Genomic DNA, 20,934 nt, shown 5'->3' with positions numbered 1-20,934 from the left:
CCAAGATACCAAGTTTACATTAAATTTAATGAATCAAAAAATTGACGCAAAATTTGGGAAAGTTAAAAGCTCTTAGGCTGATTTTTAATAAAACGCTCGGCGGATCTAACGACTGATAAGGTAACAGTATGATCTGAATCTGTCCGTACATCCTCTCGGTAATTTGTTACATATTACTGCCATCCCTCGCCGAGATAAATCAATTCGTAACAACATTACATATGAACTTTTCATCAGATATACATACCTAAAATACATCTGTAATCTTTCTTTTTTCTTAAAAAAATGGAAAATAAATTGTTAAAATGCCTTTTCACAGGGTGAACATTTGTAAAAGATGTGTTAGATAATTGAAAAAAGGTACATATTTTGGTGAATATAATATTTATTGAGGCGTTTTATGTAGGTGATGACCGTTTGATCCGAAGCTACTATTAGTGAATTGATATCACATTATTTTTTTTTTTTATTTCTGAATAATTTCACCATTTCCTGTTATTATTCGCTGAATTCTAGTAATGTGTTTTCTTTTAAGTACCAAACAAAATAAAAAAATATATTATTTTTAAATTTATGGAGAAATACAACTTACGTTGTTTAAAAAAAAAATTAAAAATTGATAAAAGGTCAGTTAAGAGTTTACCAAAAAAAAAATATATATATATTTTCGTACATAGTTATGTATGTGTAATGATGAAAATAACATATTGTAATAATAATATTATAATAATGATTAATACGTCGTGTTTTTTGCATAATATAGGGGTTTTTTTTTCCCATAAACGTGATGTAAAGGTGAGCAAAATATGATTTTCTCTTGGAGACTATTATGCGTGCAGTATCATGTAAATTAATTAATGATGAGAATATTATAGTATTATTTTCTATTATAAAATATTTTCACTTTATTAAAAAAAATCTTTTCTTTCCCTGATATAGGGGGCACATCTAAAATATATCTCGGTGCTTGCTTTCATTAAGAAAGCTATGCTGTAAGCTTCCGAGCCTCAAAATTAGCTAGATCATCGGATGTTAATGGAACTAATTCAATTTCCTTTAGTGAAATATTTTCACTGGTTGCCGGATTACGGTTATCGCCATTCAATAAGGGCGATTTAAAGTGATAACAATTTAATTAAAATGGAAATTGCTACCGAATGAGAAGAGTTGATCGCTTGTCGAGGATTTCCTTCTATAGCAATAATTGTCTACAAATTGAAGGGAATTCCGTCTAGTGGGCCCTCGGCCTCTTGTCTTCCCGGGAGAAATCGGGAATGGTTCTAACCATTATCTTCACAATTCTTCCAAAATTTGATTTAGCAGAAACAAAATTAAATTGTTCGGCATTAGCATTGAATTATTTGCTAATTGGATTGCTCATTTCGTTGAACAGCTTTCCATTGCCACCTTTCTGGCGATAAATAAGATTAAACGCTAAAAACGCCCTTCAAACTAGTCCCCATCCTAAAGTACGTGTTATTAAAAATATGGCCTACTGGGTTTCAAAAACAGGCTCATTTTTACAGCTGCATCTTCAAAACAGTTACTTCAATGATTTTGTTCTGAATACATCCGAGTCTGTTTATTTAAATTTCTTAACAGTTTGTTGACGATTAAATCGCGGAGCGCGGTGGTTCCTCGTTATATTTTAATCCCTTGTTACCACAAACCCCTATAACTAAAGCAAGATACATTATATATCTGAATGGAAATATTTTGCCAAACATTGTCAAAATCCCTCCGCAAAGGAGCGATGGTTCTATGTCTAATTTGGCGGCAAAACTTAGCGCTGAAATAAAATTCTGTTCGGGATCATTATTCTTTCATTAAGATTTAAACGGATAGATGAAGAAAGTTTTGATTTCTATTTAAACCTGATGAGATTGCTCATGATTGTACTATTAGCATGTTTATTGAAGTAGATTATCAAAACACGTCCAGATTATCTGCTTTAATGCGAGCCTTACTTTAAATATTTTCAGGAGAAATGTTGATGGTTTATTTCAAGTTCAATTGAAGTTAAACAAAATCTTTACTCCTAAATAAACAGCTCACGGGTTTAACAGATAAATGTTAAATAAATTCTACCAGTGTTATTTTTATCTTTTCCGTGTAACACTCAATATTTCGATAACTTGATTAAAAAATTCCACAAAACTGTAAATGTGCAATAAACTCTTGACGAATGAAGGATATACTAAGTTCAATTTTGAATTGATTAAACTGAAGACAATGGGAAATGTTCTTTATGTAATGTGTCATAAAACTTGTCCTGATCTACAATTAATCTCCAAATAATTCCTGAAACATTACATACTTTTTTTTTACTTGAACAAGTCATTTAAAAAATGATAGTCTTCAATTTTTTGGGATAGTATTAGTTTCCTCTTTATTAATCACTTTTTTAAAAATAAAATACTTACATGTATATATACAATTCATTTCTTTCTTCCGAAACTTAAATTTTTAAAATTTTATTTTTGGTTTTCACTTTTTTCTTTTCTTTCCTCAAAGTGTAACCATCCTCTCTCTCTCTCTCTCTCTCTCTCCATGTTTTATATACATGAGATAAATAAATAAAAGCATATTTATTTGAATATAGTTGTTTATGATTTACTTATTTGTTTCTAGGGCGGTAATCTTAATTTCATTTAAAGGATAAACTGATTTAGAGAGAACTTTTAGAAATTTATGATGGCGCCTTCGGTTTCGTGGGACAGGCATATCGTAAGGTCTATCTTTACTTGAATCAACGAAACATATAGACGGCTGCAATGTCTTGCAAGATGGCCATTAAAATTATTTAATGCGTATATAAACAAACGAATTCTTGATAAAAACACAGCAAAGAAAACTGTTTATGTATACTTCTCTGACCATCTACAATTAGTTCCAAATGGTGTAAAGTCATCAAGGCAGAAAAACGAAACTAATATATTTTATGTGAAGCGAAAATAAACAAAAATCAAATAAGCGTACTACTTTTTCTGTTCAAAAAGACGCAAAAGAAACTTGATGTAAATTAAAGACGATTAGAAAACGGACTTTTAATGGGAAATACACAAAAATTTTTATTGAAGACACTTTGGCAAATATTCCGTTTAATTTAGCGCGATGTTTCCTCTTACTATAAACGTCTAAGCCGCTTTTCAGACGTTAATAACATTTGCATTAGTTCCTCTCAGAATGGTCACAACAATGCTCGATTGGCTGTACATTTCACGGATGATCGATTGCTATAATTAGCTTGACCCTTTGGATGCTGCTTCAGTGAATACAATTTACTGATCCGGGGGTTTATCTACTTCATCCCGGGCCAAGGGTCAGACTAAATACAAGTTAAATATTAAGTTCCTTCGAACATAAAATAAAGCTCGACTCACTTTATAATTTCAGTTGAAAAACACCAAAAAAAAAAGAAGCATTTTTGGGGAAAAGGAATTATCAGTCTGAATAGAAATATTTTAAAAGCCTGAATACAGTGAAGTGTTACAGTCAATGAATAAAGAAAATTTGTCTTCTTTTCATGTAATTTTAAATTAAACATCCCGTACTATTAAAACCATATAGTTTAATTATTATCGTCACACGGAATAAATGCTTTTATCTGAAAGGTAAAAAAGTTGTCTATTAAATGCGAATTTAAATTAAGAGCACCTGGTCCTTTCACCATTGTGTATTTACAAAATTTTCCATATTTCTTGTCAATATTTAATGTTCTTGGTTTTAATTTTGTCACAGTTTTAAAACTGTATTGGGAACTTCTTTTCAAATTGAGAGGTAGATTTATGTTCAGTTTTTTTGAAGTTCCAAAAATATAGAACTTTACTGATGTGAATAATGATATTTTTATGCTTCAATTTACTGTGTAAAAATATATTTGTGATTAGGGTGCTTCCTGCTTTAATTTTTTTGCACAAATAATGTAAATGCAGTCCTTTGGATCACGTAAACTTGACTGACAAAATTGGAGGCATAAAAATATATTTATATCCTTATAGTTTTGTCAGTGGGATTAAATGAATTCAGAAATTTAAGATAACGAACATTAATTTATTATGCTCCAATGTCCATTGAAGGGTAAACATGGACCTCTAAAACATCAGATGTCATATGTATTTCATTCGTGAAGCTAATATATTAATTCTAACGTGTGTCTTTTGAAATGCATACAATGTAAAACTTCTCAATTATAACTAATTACTATACAATGTTAAAAAAATTCAATATTTAGAAAATCTGACAAGAGGCCCAGGGGCCACAGTGCTCACCTGAGCACATCGGGCTTGAATTTACTCCCCCCCCCCTTTCCAGGCGTTTATCATTTGAACAAACTAGAATCTACACTACCTGAGGATGATTCCATATAAATACCCCGGGTATCACTAATCATAGCTTTGAAGAACTTGAAAAGAAGATTTTAAAAGGTTTCCCTATATATCCCTATGTAAAACTTGGGTCGGCCATTTTGGCCCCACCCTATCCCCAGGGCCGGGGGTCATGATTTGAAAAAACTTGAGTCTACACTACCTGAGGATGGCTTCCCTATCAGTTTCATCTTTCCTGGCCCAGTGGTAATTGAGAAGGATTTTTAAAGATATTTCCTATAAATTCCTATGTAAAACTTGGGTCGGCCATTTTGGCCCCATCCTTGCCCCGGGGGTCATGATTTGAACAAACTTGAATCTACACTACCTAAGGATGATTCCACATGAGTTTCATCTTTCCTGGCCCAGTGGTTCTGGAGAAGAAGATTTTTAAAGATTTTTCCTATATATTCCTATGTAAAACTTGGGTCGGCCATTTTGGCCCCACCTTTGCCCCTGGGGTCATGATTTGAACAAACTTGAATCTACACTACCTAAGGATGATTCCACATGAGTTTCATCTTTCCTGGCCCAGTGGTTCTGGAGAAGAAGATTTTTAAAGATTTTTCCTATATATTCCTATGTAAAACTTGGGTCGGCCATTTTGGCCCCACCCCTGCCCCAGGGGTCATGATTTGTACAAACTTGAATCTACACTACCTGAGGATGATTCCACATGAGTTTCATTTTTCCTAGTACAGTGGTTCTGGAGAAGAAGATTTTTAAAGACTTTTCCTATATATTCCTATGTAAAACTTGGGTCGGCCATTTTGGCCCCACCCTTGCCCCAGGGTTCATGATTTGAACAAACTTGAATCTACACTACCTGAGGATGATTCCACATGAGTTTCATCTTTCCTAGCCCAGTGGTTCTGGAGAAGAAGATTTTTAAAGATTTTTCCTATATATTCCTATGTAAAACTTGGGTCGGCCATTTTGGCCCCACCCTTGCCCCGGGGGTCATGATTTGAACAAAATTGAATCTACACTACCTGAGAATGCTTCCACATGAGTTTCATCTTTCTTGGCTCAGCGGCTCTGGAGAAGAAGATTTTTTTTAAAAATGCCATTAATTTTTAACAAATTCATGATTATCTCCCCTTGGAAAAGGGCGTGGCCCTTCATTTGAACAAACTTGAATTATCTTCACCCAAGGATACTTTGTGCCAAGTTTGGTTGAAATTGGCCCAGTGGTTCTTGAGAAGAAGATGAAAGTGTGAAAAGTTAACGACAACAACGACGACAACGACGACGACAGACAACGGACAAATTTTGATCAGAAAAGCTCACTTGAGCCTTCGGCTCAGGTGAGCTAAAAAAAAAGAAATATTATTAATTTTTTGTCGATTTTTTCCACAAAAATGAGTAGGGGGCAGAAGATATTACAGTCTTTTCATGCCTTACAAGAAGTAATTAATGACTACAATCAAATTACCATTAAAGACGGAAAATGGTTTGCTGCAGTCCTATTACGAGATAATTATACAATACAGAACCAAACAGGACGGAAAATTAGAAAACGTCGGTTATCATCACTATAATGAAAAACGAATTTCGCTGTATAGCTAACGGGAAGCAGAAAATCTAGAGACTTGAGTTTTATTAATTCCTATAAAGCAAGGATTCAGTGGAGTTTAAATGTGTCAGGCCGTTTATAGAATGAACCTTCTATTGACTTAACAAGGATTATTGAAATCTCCATCGCCTTAGAGACGCAGCAAATTGGACTCATCAAGGGGGTTACGCTGGAAAACGCGGGAATAACGATAGGAGAATGGAGATCCATCATCTTACGATGGTCAATTATCCCGCCACTAGCCATCAATCACCGCAGACGGAACTAATGCGCATGCCTCTAATCCTTTTGAAAATGAAAATTATAATCTGGCATTTACGAAGAAATATAACAAAAGCGTATTGTTTCCCTAATTTGCGCAAGATTTTTTTTACCAAAATATTTACTAGTTAAGCCAACATTCGGGTGAAAAATACGCATTTTTAATTGAAGATTTTTCTATTCATTTACTGTGAAAAATAAATAATGGGAGATAAAGGACATAATTATATGAAAACGAAAGGGATAACCACAAAGTCAGAGATATCTCATTTGTTGAGAGACTTCGTACTCAATTTAATAATATATGCAAAGTATTTCTAGACCAGAAGAAAGTCTGTATTATTTATGTCCAAATTAATGAGAAGCTCGAAAGTCTGTGCTTTCATCGTGCATTTTAATCCTAACCGGAAATTGATGTATCCCGTTCAAATTCTTAAAATGCATCAAGTCAATTTTTGAGGAAAAAACCTGGCAGGTGATTGTATCGATCAAAAAACTTGAAAATTATGACTTTAAGTGAGACTGCTGATATCCTTGTTTCATCAACTTGTTTGTCAGTACCTTAACTTGTTTTAGAAATTGTTCCTACGTAAAGCATGCTTTTACGTATCGAATCAACTGATATATGTAAACCCCGTATGCAGGTGATAAGGGTATATTGCTACATAAATAAGGGAAGTTGTTGATTGAAAAGTTGAGGTCATCACGTTAAATCATAAATCTGACATGGAGTTAGGTTTACCTTATGGTTAAAATAAGTAAGGGGTGTCCTGTATACGAAACAAGTTTCTGAGGCTGTGTTTGCACATACATTGCGTTTACAAAATCACCCCTTTCGACACAACTGACAAAAAAAAGGAGAAAATATTTTTGTAATATATTAATATGTCAGTGATGAGATGGTTACATGTTATTGATCTTAAGGTTTTGTAACGATAATATTTAAATGTGTTGAACTGGGAAGGAATGTTTCGTTCATTTGCTATCTTTCAAAATGTCCGATAGGAAATGAATTATATGGGATCGGGCTCGCGATTCCTGCGCCAATGACTTCCATTAGATATATCATGACAGGAATTTCTGATTATATCTCAACGATTAAGAAATAACCAGTATTCAATCACAAAAACAGCGATATAATGGGCTGTTATCATGATGCAAATCTACAGAGAGCTCGCGATATTGCACAGAAACGATCCGTCTGAATTCTGATTTGCTAGCGAAACTCGGAAAAGGAGTCCTTTTTGAACCCTTCCATCAAATATGACAATAGTATAAATGACAAAAAATAATCGACATTTTGTTATCATTTTTCATTTTTTGTTATTGAGATTATTAGAAGATAGATGAGTTCAATCATATCTGAAGTTAGAGAGACATGTCATTTGATTTTTTTGCCGCCAATAAGCAATATTGATAGAAAAGACGATACTGCACATTGCTGCAACTGAATTCAAGTTTTGGAAAATCTTATTTTTTTAAAATCAATTTTGAATAGGATCCAGTTGTTTTAGGTAGGGGGTATATGCTTCTATACAAGGTTAAACTTCTACTTGCCTATTATAGTACTATATGAAAAGCACAAAACTTAAAGAGGGGGAATATCCACTTTTTTTCATATTAAGAATTGTTTATTTTTGCTATTATATCATTAATTGATATACTAGTATTTCGTTATTTTTAATTAAAGATGTTCTTAATAATTTCAACACTTTTGAATAAACCTCAAACAACTGTTAAAGTAAAATATTTATCGACTTATCTCAAAAGAAATTAAACCAATCGTATCATTCCCCTTATTATTCTATGTACACAACCAAATAAGAATTCGTATCATTTGTTTAATCGTAATTTAATTACAATAACAATAAACTTGGTGGTAAGATGATCAGAATGTCTTTAAAGGGTTTAAGTCTATTAGACCCAACAACAACAATGAAAGGAAGAAAATGGAAGAAAAACAAAGGTAACAGAGAGGAGAAAGGGGCAGGTAATATGGCGCTAAGGAGAATTAAATGAAACGAAAATAGCCTTGGGATCCCCTCCAGTGAGAGAGAAATAACAGGTGATGGTGTTGTGATTTACACAATAATCGGCCATTTATCACTGGACTGAGAACCAGAGGAATGGGGAGTTTATTGAATTATGAAGAAAAGAAAAAGAAATCCGGAACACTGGTGTTTGTGTTTATTTTTAATTCACTGGTTATATTTTCAGCATTATTTATTAATTAATTAATTTATTTATTCATTTATTTGACTCAAAATATTAATTTATTTATTTGTTATTTTAAATAGATTTATATTTATATATCTTTTTTTGTTGATTAAAATATATATTTTCAATATTTTTATGACATGTAATATATCAGTTTTTAAAATAACGTGTAATATATCAGTTTTTAAATTAACATATTTTTGATTTGTGCAAATTTTTAAAACGATGTCGAATTATATAAATGTAGACACTTTCAAAAATTTTAATGACGAATTTTTATTAACCAATGAGATGGAGAGAGCTGTAATCCAATGAACTGGCAAAACTTCTTTCTGTATATACTTGTACATGATATAGCTAACCGTTCCTTAAAAGGAAACACTTCTCAACTTTATTTTGCTGTATATAATGTGAACAGTTTACAAAATGCAGAACACGTTTAAGATCGGCGTCGGTGTTAAGCTTTTTATAGAGATGTAAAGTCTATATCATATTAAATAAAAGAGATTGCTCGTACATCCGTCTGTCTAGATCAAGATTGACCGCTATTTACTTCATTAAATTGTGACAACTTAAACATTTTAGTCATTTAAAATTCGATTTATTTAAATGCTCTTTGGAAAAGATCCATCATCATGGCCCATACGGCATCAATTTGATAAATATCGCCGCTATAAATCCGATACATTTTCCTGGGATTCGGTTAAAATTTTAATGAAGTGCTGGTCATTAATGTGTTTTTCGTCTGGATAAGAATTAAAACCGTCTACTGATGACCGCTAGAAATAAAAAATAAAGGATTCTGATCAGCTGATATTTACACATCATTAATGTATTTAAGTACACGATTAATGCATTATTCTGCCATTAAAAGCGTTCCCGCCTTAGAAGTCCTAAAATCTTAATAATTCAAAGATGTATGTCATCAAGCCAGTCCTTTAAAAATAAATAAATAAAATCACAAATTATTACCATCGGAAACCTGCCTTTAAGTGCTGTTTAGTTTGATGCATTAGCTCGAATGTAAAAATATTGTGAAAATATGAAAATTAATACATGTAGTTGATTTGAACATATATATTTTAATGTATTTTATCTACAAAAATATTAGATACATGTACAAGTTCTTTCAACGTAAATTTATAATGACTCCTTTTTTTGTCATACATATACAATTTTTTGTCAAACAAATCTTGTGGTTACATTTGAATTATAAGTTATACAATTTACACGTTATGTACATGTATATAAGGTAATAATTTTTATAACAACAAATGTTTGCCTAGATCAGAGTCACACATCAGTTGATTCGGAATAATTGGAAAAACACGTTGATGGTTCTTTCTATAAATCCGTTTAATATAAATTTATATAAGACCGGATTGTTACGCCCATTTCGCTATCAAAATACAAAGCTGTTTCAAAGAGGAATGTCAGTGTTGATATTCATATAATTGCTTAATCATAGAGCTCTATACGGGAGCAGGTGCGCGGACGCTCGGGGCTTCTCGTCGTGTGAAAGAACCACAGTCCGGTGGCTTAACCCGCATCTAGCCCTTCGATGGTCATCTCCAACGAATTATTTATCAAGGAAGACCAGGCCGTATTGTTCACTAATGATTTCCAAATGAGAAATTAGCCTCTTTTTGTTGATCGCTGTTTAAATCCCATCATCGAAAACAGATCGGGTGCCAAGAATGGCAATGGACCAGATTGTGGGGCAAAAGAACGGATAATTGAAGTGTCAATCGGACTACTCAAAGGTCGGGATCGTTATACAAAAGAAGAGCTCCTGTAAACATATCACTTGTACTCAATTAATAAATACTCTTAACTTTTGAGACTATGTATTAGGCGTAGGAATTTATTAGCTCTACAATGTACTGTCTTTGAAATTTAAGAAAAATTGTCCTGATGGTAAAAGAGTTTAATTGTGAGTGATGTGTTCAAAGTTGATAAGAGTCGACAAATACGTGTGTGAATTGATTACTCACCTGCTATTACTTTATCTTGTAAATACCTAGATTACACATGTAATTTTCTTGTAAACGAACCCAACCTGGTTAATCGTCAAATGATGTCATCACTTACATATTGGGGTAAAATCATTTATTAATTCTTAAAGAATACAACTCACAAGTATCTTCATCCTTTTTACATCCGGGAAACACAATTCAAATTCAGTTCTCTCTTTTACCTTTTTTTTGCTGCCAAGTTTGTCTGTTCCAGAGCGAGGCTGATGAGGAGAAGATAGAGCATTCTCCCGCCTTTCTATCTGGACAGTGTCAACCACGTGATGACAGTCATGTCAGGGCCGCTTAATTACTCGAGGACGACTTTATCCCCTCAGCTTTAAAAGCAGCACGACTTTATAATGGGCTACCAAGAGATAACACTTTATAATAAAAACATCTCAATTTTCCCGATACCTAGAAAAATGGCGGAGAACTGCTGCCAATTGCCAAAGTGTAGTTATCATTCTGGAACAGTTATGGCACTTCCTTTTCTTTTAATTCGAATGTAAATGTTCATTTATTTAAAATTTAAAATAAAGGTACATGTATTTACTCTATTCAAATAACAAATGATACCTCTTTGCATTACTAGTATGAATCTGGCAAAAATTTATCTCTCTTATCAAGCTTCCGATAAAATTCTCCCACAATAAAAAATCAGATAACAAGGCTAACGACACAAGCTGGTATGCTCATCAACCTGCAAAAAGGAATGAAAATATTATTTTTCAGTATGCATCAGTAAGAATAATGTGCCGCTTTCTGCAAACGTGAGAATGACAAATCACTTTTCTCTGTTTGTTCTTGAGCGATACCACCCCTGACAATAAAACGAAATACCCCCGGTAATCGCTTCTGTAGCTCAGTTAATGGCAAGACACTCTCCAAAACGCTAGAAATAATTTAGCGTGCGATGAAAGCGCTACTTACATTACAGGTTAAGTCAGAAAACATGTGTGAAACCTCCAAAAAATCGGAAGAATGACTACAACAGTCAGAGAAGGTCATTTGTGGGAACTGAGTAAACGGGCCGCTGGAAAAAGGGAGATCCTGAGCCCCAAATGACGACGGGGTATCATCATACTTGATCAGGAATGATTTATAGAGAAAGACTTTTTTTTCACTAACGAGACTTTCATCTATGTAAGTTTTAAATTAGTTAAGTAAGCATGCAATCTGAGATCTAAGAAATGCAGTGTCGATGCAGAATTTGAGTTGTTTCCCTTATTTAAATTGAACTGAAGTATTTTGAATTTTATATTATATACTTTTTCATCTCAAAAGTCGTAAGATAATAGCTTTTTGTCATGCAAACTTGGATGATATTAACAAGCTTTTTCTCATCTTCAATGAAAGGAAAAGGTAAATTTGTATGATAAATTTCATTTTCTAATTTCATGAAATTAATGTTATTAACCAATACGGCTTTGAGGAAGAGGAAACCAATTGTCTTCATTTCAACAGAACACTAGCACGTATTCAGATGTAGAAGACCACTCAACCAAAGCGAGATCTATGCCTCATTACCACAGTAGAGAACCAGTCTGCAGTAAATTAGAAAATGTTTAACATTTCATATTCGGTTCACTTCAAGTGATTTTTAGCAGTTGCGAAAACTGCCCCTGTAACGATTATTCCAGAGAGCACCATGCGATAAAGGTCTAGTATCCAAAGGCAGGGAAGGAACCGAATTCACAGAATAGACTGCATAAAATACACCTGCTATAGGAATTAGAAAAAAAAATATATTTCAGCTTCAATGAATCTGAATCTAGAGAGACCTCATTAGAATGTAATCTACTGTTGTTATAAAAGAGTGAGTAACTGTTATTGCACTTTGATAGTATAACATTAAGGGGCAGGTGTAATGCATGCAATGTTCTCCTATCACGAAATATTATATGTTAATTTATTTTATTATTTCATTCATTCTAATTATAACACAATTACCTTCAATTATGGTTTCCTTAAGTTTGATCAAATGTTTATTGTTTAGTCAATAACATTGTAAGGGTCAGTTAATCCTGACCTCTATTACTTTAATTTAAGTAGATATCTAAAAATCTATATTCCTTCTAAATTAATCTATAATCAACCAATCGGTAATAATTCATGATATTTATAAGATTTTGCAAAATATATTACAACGGAGAGCTTGTTAAAATATATCTCTATATTAAAAGAACCAAGCTCTATGATAAATGTGATAACTTTAACTTTTCAATCGTCAATTTTCCTTACTTATGCAGCAATATACATGTACCTCCATCACCTGCATACGATGTTTATATCTCTCCGTTGATTCGATACGCAAGAGCATGCTCTGCGTATGTAAAGTTTCTAAAACGAGGTAGACTTTTGAAAAACAAGTAGATGAAACAAGAATATCAACAGTTTTGTCTTAAGTCATCATTTCATAAGTTCTATGGTAGATACAATGACAAAGTCAGCAAATACAATTTATCATTGAGTCAAATGCTGACTGACTTTTTTCCTACTTATTGTTAGTTCATTATTTACACACTGAATTGACGACGGATTTCCCCGTTATTTCCTGATCATGGCAAGGAGCACAAAGCGGTGTGACCGATGCTCATTCCTCCATGGCACCTGATCCCACCTCTAATGTTTTGGAGGTCGGTGTTTGCTCTGCTCCTATTTTGTATTGTTTAACGGACTTTTGAGCTTGAATCCTATTTGTTATCTCTATATCTTTCATTGTAGGCATATTGTATTTGGAGATTTGAATTTTTAATGAAAAGGACATAAAACCACAACCACTAGGCATTACAGAGATGAGATCAGGTGCCTAGGAGGAGTAAGCATTCCCTGTGACCGGTCACACCCAACGTAAGGCCTGTGTATTGATCAGATTGACGGAACATTTCGTATTTAAATTCCCTATAAAAAGAAAAGCCTAACAATTTGTAGAAAACAATTGCAAGCCAGCCAAAAATAATGTTTTAGTAATCCATTACAAGTTTTTCAAAGTAAAGTTTATCTCGTCATCTATTTCTATTGCTGCATGATTAAATAATTCAATTTCAATGAAAATTGAAATGCAAGACAACCATTGAAGGAAAAGTAAAACATTTTTCCTTGCATAAAAAAGAAAACCATCTCTTTTAAGGATGCATCTTTAGAAATACTTTATATTTTCATTATCTGTATTATTTTCTTCTCTTCCTACAGATTGCTTCTACATACGATGTGTGGAATATACTTACATGTACTTTAATCTAAAAATAATATTAAATATCAAATGTTTTGTAGTAAAAAAAAAAAAGGGAATTGAAAACATTAATTTAAACAATATTACAATCGGGAAAAAATGGAAGCCGAACTATTAATCAGAATGGTTAATGTAAAGACATAGTTTGTGATATACATGTGCAAGTACATGTATAATTCACCATAATGTTACTAGCTTACAGTGTTCGAATGGTTTGATTATTGTTGCAAGAGGGATAACTCAAGAAAAAGTCTCGCTGCGAACCACCAATTCAACATAAAGATATATGTATATAATATATAAATAATATTTTTTTATTTTCTTTAAAAAAAAATACAAAAAAATTAATATAACATCATTAAGAGCTAATATCGGGCTTTCAATGCTGAAACCATTGTTCAAAAAGTTTGACTCTAAGATCTATAAAATAAAAAGTTGGTGTGTCATTCCACCTTAACAACAATTTATTATAAATATAATAAAATTAACTTTTCTATCACCAGCTTCTCTTATTTGTGTAACAATATACTATTATCACCCAGATATGGAATCATGCTTCCCAGCTGATTTGATACGCCAGAACGTGGTCTACAATTTCTACAACGAGCTATTGACAATTAAGTTAGTAATCCAATAATATCAACACTATTATTTCAAGTTATTAGTTTTTCGATCCATTGTCGATGCAATGGCAATATCAGGAAATACAATATTTTCAATCTGAATATTCATTGACATTATAGAGATGCTGACTCCCCCACAGTACCTGATCCCACCTCTAGTGTTTTTACTGGTACGTGTTTGCTCTGCTTTCAATTTGCATTTGGAGTCTGCTCACTGTTCGTAATAATTATTTTAATGAATGAAACATGGAGATAATGAATATAATCTTTCATGTCTATGTTTGTATTCATATGAATCAGACTTTATTGGGGAAAAAAACCCTTCTACATGAAAAAATCATGACAATTTCTCTGGCTTGGACTTGTTTTTTAACTGTGGCAATTCAAAATGCAACTTTTTCTGCACATTTCAATATATATAGATAAACTTCCAGTTTAAAGAAATATTTGTTACGTAACTTTGAATTAAGATATATTTTTATTTTCAAGTGGGCTTGAAATAAAAGTATACCACTGAGTCTGACCCGTCTATATCATATTTAAATAGTTTACCAGCAAAACACGTTTATGATAACCTAACAATAATTTTTTGCTAATAAATGTGATGACAATATCAACTTCCATTACTTACTGTATCAATATACTCTTACCACCTGCATATGGGGTTTATATCTCTCAGTCTATTCGATACGCAATAGCATGCTCCATATGAACAATTTCGTAAACGAGGCAAGGTATTGTCAAACAAGTTAATTAAATAGATTTATCAGCAGTCTCGTTTAAAGTCATCACTTCGTAAGTTCTATGGTCGATGCAAAGACCTCATCAGCAAATGCTGACTAAAATTTTTCATACCAATAATTATGGCAGGTTTACACACTGAATTGTTTATTAATTTTTGCAGATCATGACAAGGAGCACACGGCAAGCTTCACCGTTCGATAGGGGATGCTCACTCCCCCATAGCAGCTTCACCTATATACCTCTGAGGTTTGAGGAGTTCCCTGTTTGCTCTGCTCCTGATTTGTATTGTTAAAACGGACTTTGATCTTGAATGCTCTTCGTTATCTCCATATTTCATGTTTGATATTTCACGTTTGATTGATTTTTCTTAATCACTTTATTATTTGAAAACTTTATTATTGTTTCATAAACGAATAAAATATATATATATCTTTTTGTAATTCATATTTAGAAGTTCATAAAAGTTATACATTTTACAGACCAAAGGTAGCAATGCTATATGGAGATTACGAACAGAAATCCATCTCAAAAGCCCATTGAAACATACAAAATAGGGGCCCTATACTATCAGAGGTAAGAACAGGTGCCATGGAGGAGTGAGCATCCCCTGCCGACCGGTCACACCCGCCGTGTGCTCCTTGTCATGATCGGGTAATAACGGAAAGATCGATCCGTCGTCAATTCAGCGAATAGATAATGGACTAACAATAATTTAAGTATTAAAAACATCAGTCAGCATTTGACTCAATGATAAATTGTATTTGCTGACAAAGTCATTGTATCAACCAAAGAACTTACGAAATGACAACTTTAAACGAGACTGCTGATATTCTTGTTTCATCAACTTGTTTGTCAATAATTTACCTCGTTTTAGAAATTGTTCATACGTAGAGCATGCTCTTGCGTGTGGGTGGGAAAACGAAAAAAATCCAAAGAAAATATAGTGTACCTAACACTTTGAATGAAAAAAAAAGTTAATCAGCATTGCATTTCTTATTAATGTTATTTTGTATTTGCTGACAAGGTCATTGTGTCGACTATAGAACTTGCAAAATGAAAAAAATGTATGTACACCATATGTAAATTGAACATTCTGCTATTATGAAAATCCCATATAATCCCATATAATGAAACGTACCTTAGATGCCAAATTCACCCTTGTTAAGCAACTGTAGCAGTCATTCCAAGGAAAATAAAAAATACATATTTTAATCTATAAATCTGATCAATACAAATCTATATATATATTACCAACAAATTGTGACAAAATTTGCAAACATTGAATTATCTAGGATATAGGATAACCTTTTCTTAAATAGGAAATTTATCATCGATGTCTTGACAGTTGAGAAATAACTACACTGTTTAAAATATATTTTTGTTTTAATAAGGTAAACAAAGATGAACAAATTTATCAGAATAAATATCTCTTACGTCCAGAAACACGTGATAAATACCTTTACATGTTTTCGGTCACTATCTGATGCCCGCCTGTGCGGTGACGTATAAAAATTGCCCAAAGGACAGCACATTTCACCCAATCAACACTTAATCTTTATAGACTGTTGCTATCGTAACCTCCATCGTGTGTTGATAGGATTTAAGGTGTGGGGCTACCCCGATAGGACCAATGTAGCTTTATGTGGTATGTTAGGATGGCTCGCTTAGTGATCATCACTTATCTCGCTCTTACCTTGGTCTCCTATGTCCATTGTTTAACGCTGCAAAACAGGCACATAAAATGGGGAAAGAGAAATGAATTAAAGGAACTGGTGAGTACCTGTCAAATATAAAAAAATGATATAATTTATTGAGTATAAAGAGAAAGGAAATAGATTGAAAAGATGTACTGTAGATATGTATCTCTTCGGCCTGTGATTAATTAACGCTACGTACATGTACTCATGCAGTCAAAAATTTTGCAGCGGAAATTTCCTTTAGCATAATTTTAGTCTAAAGTAGACATACAATGACAAGAATTTAGCAATTTTTCTTGATGTACAAGATTAAAAAGAAATTTTGATTTAATTTTAAAAGATTACGACACAGAGCATTATTATCAATTCCCACAAAACTCCGTCATTTTGAAGTGTCTGAAATAAAAAGTCATTTTGAAGTGTCTGAAATATTATGTAGGTTGATGATCTGAAAGAAGAGGAAAAACGCAGCGAACACGCCCATGGTATTATTTTCTTCTTTGGTGACCTGAACAGAGATGGGCGTTTGACGGAAGTTGAACTTAGAAGACTCTTCTCCGGAAACGTATTCACTTCTCATCTCGATGACTTAATTACTGTATTAATGTCACGTGATCTAGACAACAGCCAGTCTCTGGATGTGAATGGTAAAATTAGAATCATTGTCATTATTTGTTATATCTTTTAATCGGAAGTGATAATTGTGCTTGGAAAATGCGCTTTTATTTTAAATCTGATCTGGATGCATTATAGCTATTAACTTATAATTTGTGAATGTTTTTATAAGCAGAAGTGAAAATTGTTCCCCAGGATAGTTTGGTTTTACACTTTCAATATATACATATACTACATTGTACATTATCAATAAATCATATTAGGTTTCGTGAGATTCTTTAATATAAAGTATGGATGAAATTAAACGTCCATTTTATTATATACAATGAAAAAATCACGGTTTTACACAACACATTTGTTTTATGTTTCATTTTGAATATTTGCAAATTAAAAATTTTATTGTTTGTGCACTTTGTTATAGTAATTACTGGAAGCTGCAAATGAAATGAACACCGGTAAATGAAACGGAATCACCACAGGATTATGTTTTATTTTGTGAATGACAACGTTCTATCTGTTTTGTACTAAATGCATGGTTGAACAAAAATGTTTTTATATGTTTCTTTTTAATATTTGCAAATTTAAAAATATTGTTTGTGTTACAGGGACAAGGATTTGAACAACTTTGTTTAAAGTCTTCATTTCATAAAATCGATGCTCGTTACCCTTTTTATCGTATATAGGTTTGATGCTTTTTTTTAAACACCAATCGAAGGACCTTTGTTTTTATACTTAATTTGAAAATTGAATCTCCCGTCTAAATGGTCAACACACAGGGCTCACGCAGGTTAATACGGTTAAATGGGCATGCTTACTCTTCCTATGCACTAAATACCACCTCTTAAGTTATTAGGGGTTCGAGTTTATAGCCTGTGCATTTCTAAGAGTCGTTTGAATAGGTATTTTGCGAAAAACAGACTTTTACAGTCGACGGCTAACTTTTACACTTGAACAATATACAGAAGTTCTTTTGCAATAAAGTTATTTAGCTCAATATTTAACTAAAGGAGCTGAAATAAACAATATCTAAGTTGCCCATGAAGAATCCGACAACCACCCTACGCTTTGAAATGTGACCCCCCCCCCCCCCCCCCAAAAAAAAAATACAAACTAGAAAACTTTTTTAAAATACTTTCCAAACACCCCTACCGTTTGGTCAGATTTTAATTAAACATCGCATGTAGTGGTAGACTACACTGAGATACATTATTGTCTTATTTTTAAAAAAATATTTTTTACTATTTTGATAAAAGATGTTGCCAGGGTTACTTAAATCAAAATTTCTATAAAATTCTCTGAAAAGGTTACTTCTCCTACAGTTTTAGTCTGATTGCAATACCGTAAATCTTGCAACAAAAGTAGAACATGAGACTGAACAAAGGATCAAAAGGAGCATCATTTTATTTATTACTGCTGCAAAGGCCCAAGTAAAATACTACGTCTCTCTTCCTATGTAATAAGTACTAACCAATAAAGCTTCAGTCTCGACAGAAACATCTGGTAATCTTTAATAGCGATGTAAAAATGGATTGGTTATCAGATCCACAAACATAAATGCCAAAGGAATTAATGGTTGATAAAATCAGTACCAACCCGTATTTACATCCCTAATGCATGCTTAAATTGAAATAAGAAGATAACGAACCGATATCAAGTCTAAAGGTTCATTAAAACTATAAATATGGAGTAAAGTAAACACATCTAACACATCTGATCTAGAGGTGGGATCTGATGCCATTGAGAAGCACGCATCCCCTGCCCACCGGTCACAACCAGCGTGTGCTCACTGTCATGATCTGGGAAAACGAAGCAAAACAATTCCTCGTGTAAATGATGAACTATCAATTAGTATGAATTACGTCAATCATGACTAAATAATAGGTTGCATTTGCCAATAAGGTCATGGTTTCGAACTCGACTTCAAACTAGATTTGTTATATTAACTTATTTGTCAACAAGCTTGCCTAATTTATATACATGTATCGTTTAAACGTATTTATACAGCTCCGCGCACTTTTTGAAACTCACATGATTTTTCGCACAAATTAACGTCACATGGATATAATGCGACATTCTGTAACGAGAGAAAAAAAACTTACTTAAAAGTGATACATAACTTAATTTCAAATTCATTACAGTAACTTAAAACAAAATTCTTACAAAAACAATAATTTGCTCAAACAAACAATAATACACATACAGATACACTTACAGGTCAATAAATTATTCAGCAAAAAGAACTCCAACCCTTCCAAAAACCATAACAATAAAACAAAACAAAACCTTTCAACAAAAATAATCTAATAAAACCTGCGTTAGAGTGTACGAGGGGTTATCAAAAAGTTCGCGAACTATCTTTATATGTACAAAACCACAATTCAGATTAGAAAAAAAAATTGGTACACACATAGCCATACACAAATTCTATAAATAGCATATGCTGAATAAAGTTCTGCTCCTTGTCTGTGATGTCACAATGTGAAAATGACGTCACTATGTAGGTCACTTGTGACAAAAAATGGTTGTCTCAGTCGTACTCGTTCAACGAAAGACTTACTTTCAACGAAAGTAAAATTTATGGTATATCTTAGAAATTCCTTAGCAGTAGCAAGGAAGGCAGATGGTTAAAAAATGATATTTGTTATGTTTCCCAGTGAAAGCAAGTTTGAGAAGAGATGTGTTTTAAAAACTTTTAATTAAGCAATTTGCTATCAAAGACCTCCAATTAGCACTTTGAAAAATAGTTGAATATTTGAACAATGATATAAGTATTTAATACGTAAGATATCGTTCACTTTAGATTTTAAACATATTAGATATGATAAAAAGGAGGCACCCATTCTGTATCCACCTTGAATAAACGTCTCTCCCGAGATAGAGGATTTGTGTTTTGATGGTCGCCAGGCTTATTTTTGGAAAGGATATTCTTATCCACCCATTCTGTTGCCGAGATTTGACCATTTCTGACAATAAACTGTGCTTGTTATAAAAATTAACTCACATGGAAAGAAATATAAAACTCATGAAAAATCTTTCAGCTTTTGAACGCGAAGGAGGGGGTCACGTGACCGCCTATATTACACGATTTACGCATGAGCAGAACGGTGGCAAATGTGCATTAAAAACCGTGAGGACTAATTTAAAATATAATTGACACTGAAATCATTTTGTTTCTTTTAATGAAGTTATTCAATTAGTTTGCGAACTTTTTGATCACCAATCGTATACAGCATGGAAGAAACATATGGAGATAAAGAACAGTATTCAAGATCGAAAGTACATAAAACAATACAAAATAGGAGTAGAGCAAACACGGACATCAAAAACATGAGAGGTGGGATCAGATGCCATGGAGGAGGGAGCATCCCCTGCCGAGCGGTCACACCCGCCGTGTGCTCCTTGTCATAATCGGGAAATAACGAAAAACTACGTCGTCATTTCAATGTTTAAATAATGGACTAACAATTAGTATGAACAATGTCAGTCAGCATTTGACTCAATGAATTGTATTTGCTGACAAGGTCATTGTATCGATCATAAAACTTACGAAATTATGTCTTTAAACGAGACTGTTGATTTTCTTGTTT

At 32.9% G+C, this 20,934-nt stretch overlaps 1 protein-coding gene across 1 annotated transcript; it reads left to right on the top strand.

The window, feature by feature from the left end:
• Nucleotides 1-16,651: 16,651 nt before the first annotated feature.
• LOC134234525 (uncharacterized) lies at nt 16,652-17,966 on the top strand. The gene is made up of 3 exons (XM_062716605.1): nt 16,652-16,807; nt 17,172-17,379; nt 17,953-17,966. The coding sequence occupies exons 1-3, from the start codon at nt 16,676-16,678 to the stop codon at nt 17,964-17,966; spliced, it is 354 nt and encodes a 117-aa protein (XP_062572589.1). The 5' UTR covers nt 16,652-16,675.
• Nucleotides 17,967-20,934: the final 2,968 nt, after the last annotated feature.

The sequence above is a fragment of the Saccostrea cucullata genome, unplaced genomic scaffold, assembly GCF_032062105.1.
Source record: "Saccostrea cucullata isolate Sc308-1 unplaced genomic scaffold, CSIRO_AGI_Scuc_v1 ctg173, whole genome shotgun sequence".
Classification (NCBI taxonomy): domain Eukaryota; kingdom Metazoa; phylum Mollusca; class Bivalvia; order Ostreida; family Ostreidae; genus Saccostrea; species Saccostrea cuccullata.
This window is presented reverse-complemented; position numbering and strand designations above follow the sequence as displayed.

Excerpts from the sequence above, each read along its gene's own strand:
- LOC134234525 (XM_062716605.1), top strand. The coding sequence starts at position 16,676 with ATGTGGTATGTTAGGATGGCTCGCTTAGTGATCATCACTTATCTCGCT. Across the intron at positions 16,808-17,171 it reads GAAATGAATTAAAGGAACTG|GTTGATGATCTGAAAGAAGA; the intron begins GTGAGTACCTGT and ends AATATTATGTAG.